General features: G+C 50.8%; 1 protein-coding gene across 2 annotated transcripts in view; it reads right to left on the bottom strand.

Annotated features, from left to right (window-relative positions):
• The window catches only part of HAS2 (hyaluronan synthase 2), a 29,191-nt gene extending 24,831 nt beyond the window's left edge, over positions 1–4,360 (bottom strand). Inside the window, exons 1-2 of one of the 2 annotated variants that reach the window (XM_070074963.1) lie at positions 3,661–4,045; positions 1,557–1,725 (exon numbers count right to left, since the gene is read on the bottom strand). In XM_070074963.1, the coding sequence (XP_069931064.1) occupies positions 1,557–1,568 (12 nt within the window). In that variant the 5' untranslated portion in view covers positions 1,569–1,725; positions 3,661–4,045. Of the gene's footprint in view, positions 1–1,556; positions 1,726–3,660 lie in introns of both variants that reach the window. The other variant, XM_008255640.4, reaches the window with a different exon arrangement.
• Between the last annotated feature and the right edge of the window lie 2,310 nt (positions 4,361–6,670).

Here is a 6,670-nt window from a genome sequence, read left to right on the forward strand (position 1 = left end):
AGGCCACATCATATTTTGCCTCATATTATCATTGTTTAGAGACTCCTTAAATAGATTTTTAATTCATTTCATTAGTTTTATGCAGTATATATTCAATTAATAGGTATTCATTAATAAACCTTAATTTAAATAAAATATTTAGCAGTGTGACCTTAGTACACTTATTAGTAACATTTCCCTAGATTGTGGACAAGGCAGTATATAAGTAAGCTTCATATAGATAACACAAAATAAAATAATTTAAAACTATACATAGTGGGATGATACTTATTCTGTATCAAATACTGCTGGAGGAGGAGGGATTAAAAACCAACTTGGCAGGGGCATAAATATTTTTTCTACAGAGGGAGCAGTGCCCTACTCAGCTGACATTCCCGCTGCCACCAGGGCTGTCCTTGTAACCTGGTAGAGGGATATAGCCTGGTTATATAGAGGGATATAGCACAGGTGAAAAGAATCCAGGTGAAAACAAGGGGTTTATGCTCAGTCCTCCTATTGTGTGAAGTCATCACTTGCACTTCATGCCAGAGTCAGGAAGCTAACAATGTAACAAGCCACGTGTTCTTAGATTTAAAATGTTAGCTCTCAGGAAAGTCTGCCAGCTGGGAACTCCACTTGGATTCAGGGACAAAGGGCTTTCTTCCACAGTGCAAGTAATAGAAAATAATTGCATCAGTGAAAGATATATGTTTAAAAATTCAAGAAAATATTTTAAAATAAATCCTTTCCATCAGGTGTGGAAAAATATTTATGGTATTCAATTTAGTGGTGCTATATTCTGTAGACCTAGCCAAAATTATTAACTTCAAGCTAACTTACTTTCTAGTAACAGCTTCTTACTCATTTGCTACACAATTCCTATTTTCCAGGAAGCTCCTTATCATCCTTTCTTTCTGGAGAGTGACATTCAAATTTTCTTCAAGTCATCAATGTATTTTTATAGGCTGTATAATTTCTTTGGTAATGTAAGGATTCAATTCTACACACAATACATGCAACTCAGGAAATAAACATCTTTCAAAACATCTATAATACATTTTTTTATTCATCTGATTCTGGAAAAACCTAAGAAAAAGAGAATAGGAGGAATGATATTCTAGTTTCGATGTTTTAATGTAGAAATGTCCACCCGGAATTCAGAATTACATGGAAACTTCAAAAAGCTTGCAGAAAATGCAATTAAAGGTAAGCATTTGGCCTACTGGTGAAGACACTATTTAAGTCACCTCTGTCCCATTTCAGAATACCTCGGAGACAGTGGTAGTGGTGGCTCAAGCGACTGAGTTCTTGCCACCCACATGGGACACATGGATTGAGTTCCCGGCTCCCAGCACAGGCTGAAATTGCCTCACTCCAGCCCCAGCCACAGGGGGCATTTCAAGCAGCAGGGGTGAATGACAGCTAGTGTGTTTTCTCTTTCCCTTTCTCTCTCATAAATAAATAAATAAGTTTAAAACGATACGTTCACTTGGGTGAAATTTTCTTTAAACGCCATGCATTATTTTTACATGTAGTTTTCAGGAATGTCTGTCCGACAGCTGCAAACGCATACACACCTTTATACACATTCCACAGGAGGTACGTTAAAGCATTCAGCTTTCACAGAAAATGTAGAGGAATGTCCAAACTACCAGGAAAACCTTTGGTAGAGTACCATAGATATTCAGAAAAGGACACCTCAGCTGTGTGTGTAAACTTATTAGTGAATGAATCAACCTTCACGTACTAGAATGGAAAGAAGAAATAGTTTTAAGTTTAAGTTATTTTCAGCCCAATTCTTCAGCACAATTAAAATTTCATCTACAAATAGGTTGTTTTAGCTCTAAAGTTACAGAAATTATGTATGTTCATTTTAAATCTGCTACCATCCACTTGAAAATGTTAACCGTTACTAACTTATTAAAATGATCTTAAAATCAGAGCCCGACTTAACACCTCCAAAGTTCCAAGATCACCTGGCCTTCGGCGCAGCGGGAAATCGCAGCCCGCTTCGCGGAGTCATCCCGCCTCTGCCCAGCGCCTCCCTGCTCTGGCAAAGCGCCTCTGCTAGACACTGAGCTCACAGTCTGTATATCCTCAGGCCTCCAATTCGGGGAAGCCCTGCGCGGCCAATGGGGGCTCCCCAACCTATGGCGTCACGCCCCCTCGGGTGTGACGTCAAAGGCAAGCCCAGCCCAGGCACGTGGTGAGCGGGAGCGCAGCCTTTCTGGGCAGCCGTTCTGGAGATCCGCTCGGCAGCAACGGTCCTAAAGGGTGGGGACTGCGCTAGGGAGGAGCCGCCAGGGCTTCTCCAGGTCCCTGTGGGAGCGCGGCTGGCTTGCTGGCCCGCCCCGGAGGCGCGCCGGTCCGCAGTCCAGGTACTCAGCGCGGGTGGAGGCACAGGCGCTGGTGGAAACTGGCACCCGAGGCTGTGTAACCGGACCCTCCTCCGCAGACACCGCCTCTCCGCGCCCAGCCCCTCTTTCCAGCCTTAATTATCCTTTCAGCACCGCTTCCCCTCGGCTGCATTTCCTTAGCCAGAGAAAAAGCCTCTCGGGCCTCCTGGCTCTCACCCTCACACAGACCCTCCTTTCAGACCCGCCCGCCTGGTCGCAGGGACCCAGGTCTGAGCCCCGGCGCGCGCGCTGGGCGGGAACCAGCGGGACGCAATCCGCCCGAGGTGTGGACGGTCCGGCCCGCCTCAGACCCCGGCCTCCCTCCCACCTCCGCCCCCAGCCCAGGCTGCGCGCTCGGGACGCAGCCCCCCACTCATCCGCGGGACCGTGGGCCCGGCGCCGCGGAAGGAGCCGCGCCAGCGTGCGCCGTGCCACGTTGGAACTGGCTCCCGGGCAGCTCGGCCGCCGGAGCGCGCCGCGCGGTCCCCACGCACACCCAAGCCCCCGGGCGCGCCGGAGCGGAACCCGGGGATGTGCGCCCTCCTCCCTCTCGGCCCGCCAGCTGCACCGCGGGCGTCGGGGACCCCTGGCCGGAGAGAGGCTTGCGGAGCCGAGCTTAGCCCAGACAGAGCCAGCCTGACACTTTAATGGGGTGCGGGAAGTGCAAAGGAGGGGAGGCCCGGGGAAGGGGGAGTGGCCGAGCGAGACCGGTAGCTGCTCGGAGGTGGCGGAGGACCTCTCCTTCCCCCGGGGTCCGGGTTTTTCGGAGCTTGAGGACCGGGTCGCTTAACCCTTTGCAGACCAAGCAAGAGAAGCGAACAGTGAAACGCTCCAGGTTATCCTGGGGTTCGCCTCCCCACCCAGCGTGTGGGAAAAAGGAGAAGAGAGGAAAGGGGGCAACTGTGCAGAACGGAGTCTCTTTGCACTGGAGCAAGCCTTGTTGTCCAACCCAGGAGCCCCCCTGCCGCCCGGGAGGATGCGGGATGGAAAAGTACACCTCGGGTGTGCAGCCTTCCCAGCAGAGCGAGCACCTGGTCCCCGGGAAGGCAGCGGATTTCGGGCGAGAGGCGCGGGGATGGGCAAAGCCCGCGATGCGTGGCTAAGCCTCCGAGGGGTCTGAAAGAGTCCCTGGCTCCCAGTCTCCTGGAAAATCCTCAGCTCTCACACTCCCCTGTCGAAGGTGGCCTCATTTTGTTAACTCTTGGGCGAATGATTCCCCGGCTCTCCCTGTCCCGTTTGAGGACCTTCCCCGCTCGGTACACCGCGCCGCCGGGGGGAAACCTACCTTGTACAGCTCTCGGTCATAAATTCGGCCTCAGCCTGTCTGTGTGGTCCCGGAGGGTCGGTGGCAGGCAGTTTCCAAAACTGAGGTAATAAGAGGTCAGATGAATTTGAGACGCCCGGCCAAAAAAAATAAGAAAGTTAAAAACAACATTTAAAAAAGGATGGGGGAAGACTTAAAGGTTTGGTTCTCCCCCGCTGTGAAAAGGAATTTTCACTAATATTTTTCTTTATTATCTCCGTTTCACTTCAGTCTTCTAATTCTTAAAAAGAAAATGACCTCTACTTTAAAAAAAATAAATTAACTTTTTGTTGTTACTCCAGTCCCTTTCCCTCTGATAACGGAAAATTTCCTTTTTTTGTATTAAAAAAAAAAAAAAAAAAAAAAGCCGGGTGCAGGCTCCGCAGAAACGAGGAAGCGTAGAATCGGGAGAGGAGTCTGGCTGGGGCTGGTTTGGGTCCCTGGCTCAATGGGGCTGCTCGAAGCCAGGACGGGGTAATTCTTTCCAGACGTCTTGACTTCTCCTTCCCCGCTGTTGTTGCCTTGCTGCCTCCTCCAACTCACGGGGGTCTTAACAAGTGAGCTGGTGGGTGTTTTAATAGGACGGCGAAGGCAGCGGGGGCCGAGGGGTGGAGGAGGGAGGTGTGGACTGGGGAGCCGCGAGGGGAGGGAAATGGGAGGGCGGGCGCGCGGCCGGCGGGAGGGCGCGAGGGAGGGAGAAATTGGCCATTCAAAGCCCGCTCTGAGCTGGAGGCCGGTTCTAAACGCCAATGAATTCAATTAACTTGATTGTTAACGTGTGCAGAGCAACGCCGCGCGCTCCGGCTGGCCGCCACCTGATTCCCCGCTCGCCTCCTGCCGCGGAGCCGGGGGACAGCGCTTTGTAGCCCTCCATCGCCTCCTGCGAGGCTCCCTGGGCTGCCCTCTAGGCCGGCGGCTCCCCGGTGTGTTTGAGTAATTTGTTTTAGGGCCAAATGGTGCCCCTGGCTAATGGCAGTGGGGAGGGAGGGGAGGTACAGCTGGGGTTCTGTGTGTGTGTGTGTGTGTGTGTACCTGGAGTGTACACGTGGGTATACTTGGAACTTGTCTGTGTGTGTACCTGAAGCCTATGTGGAGTGTGTGTATGTGTGTGTGGGTACCTGAGCCCGTGTGTGTGTGTGTGTACCTGAAGCTTGTGGTGTGTGTGTGTGTGCGTGCTTGTGTGTACCTAGAGTGCACACGTGGGTATACTTGGAACTTGTCTGTGTGTATGTACCTGAAGCCTATGTAGTGTGTGTGCATGTGCGTGTGTATGTAGGTACCTGGAGCCCGTGTGTGTGTGGTTGTATCTGGAGTTTGTGTAGTGTGTGTGTGACTGTATCTGGAGCTTGTGTAGTGTGTGTGTGTACCTGTGTGTGTGTACCTGAAGCTTGTGTGGTGTGTTGTGTATATCTTGAGCTAATGTGAACTGTGTGTTTATATCTGGAGTCTTTGTGTATATAGGTACCTGGAGCTCATGTGTGTGTGACTGTGTGTCTGGAGCTTGGGTGGTGTGTGTGTGAGTACCTGAAGCTTGTGTGGGGTGTGTGTGTGTATGTACCTGAAGCATGTGTGTGTATATTTTTATCTGTGTGGGATGTGTGTATGTACGTACCCAGAAGACGTGTGTGCCTGTGTGGAGTGTGTGTGTCTACCTGGAGTGTGCATGTGTATGGATGTGTGTATATGTACATATGTACCTGAAACCCATGTATGTGTTCCTGGAGGTTGTGTGTGTATGTATACCTGAAGTTTGTGTGTGTGTATTTGTACCTGGAGCTTGTGTGGGATGTGTGTGTAGTATACTTGTACCTGGAGCCCATGTGTGTGTGTGTGTGTGTGTGTGTGTGAGTGTCTACCTGGAGTGTGCATGTGTGTGTACCTGGAGCTTGTGTGGGATGTGTGTGTGTATTTGTACCTGGAGCTGTGTGTGTGTGTGTGTGTATGTGTAGAACCTGTGTGTGTGCACCCAGAATCACAGGTGTGTGCATGTGCCTGTACACCTGTAGCCCACTGACGACGACACCTGGCACTCTAACCCCTTGGTGTCTGGTGTCAACCGAGTTTTAATCCTTTCTCCAGCCAACTCCACAGTTTGAAGCTGAGGGCAAGTACTGAAGCTCTCCAGGTACAGAAGTGTCTGCCGTGAAAGACAAATAAAGAAAAGTATCATTGTGCGGCCTTTTTATTTTTCCTCAACCTGCTCCCCTAATGTGAAAACTTGGGCAAACAGGGCACATTAAAAATAGAAGATGATAATATACTTCTGAAAGACCTTAAGTTTAAAAAAAGCTATCTCCAAAGAAATGGTGTAAGGGCCTTCTGCTTCCCACAGCTCTTCTACAAAGATAACGAGCGAAAAGACTTGTTCTTGCTTCTGGATCATCTTTTCCCGCTGTTCTTCCAATACCACAGAGCTGGGGAGCGGTCCTTCTCTCTCTCTGCCCCGCCCCCATTCTTTCTGATCCTGGCCCTCAGGCTTGCTAATGACTTAAAATGGACAGTAGGTGGCACTGTTTAGGAAAAAATGAGAGTGGGGTTACAAGTAGAATTTTGGAGATCGTGATGAAATAGTTAGAGAAACAGATTACCTTTCCCTTCCCTTCCCTTCCCAGAGTCCTTTGAGGTGTGGACTCGTTTCTCTCTTGACCTTTCATCCCTGTACCTGGATTAGCGGCCCTTGCCTTATTTGAGCAACAATGAGGAAAGTCCAGTAAGCCTGGAGTGATGCTTCGGACAGGTCGCTCAGGGTGCAGTGGAGCGGGAGGCGGGAGGAGATGCAGTAGCCCCGGGTCCTGAGCCCACCGCGACCGCAGGGGCTGACCAGCGAAGCCCTCTGGTTCCGCTGCTCCGTCCCGTCCCGCCCGCACTAGGCGGTTACACCTTGGCCGGACGACTTCACGCGGCTGGGCAGAGACCCACTTACTCATTTCCCCCACCAAACCTTCCTGGCTTCCGCCTTTGAACTCTGCTTCGGTGGTTCAGCTCTGCAGAG

This window comes from Oryctolagus cuniculus, chromosome 6, assembly GCF_964237555.1.
Source record: "Oryctolagus cuniculus chromosome 6, mOryCun1.1, whole genome shotgun sequence".
Lineage (NCBI taxonomy): Eukaryota > Metazoa > Chordata > Mammalia > Lagomorpha > Leporidae > Oryctolagus > Oryctolagus cuniculus.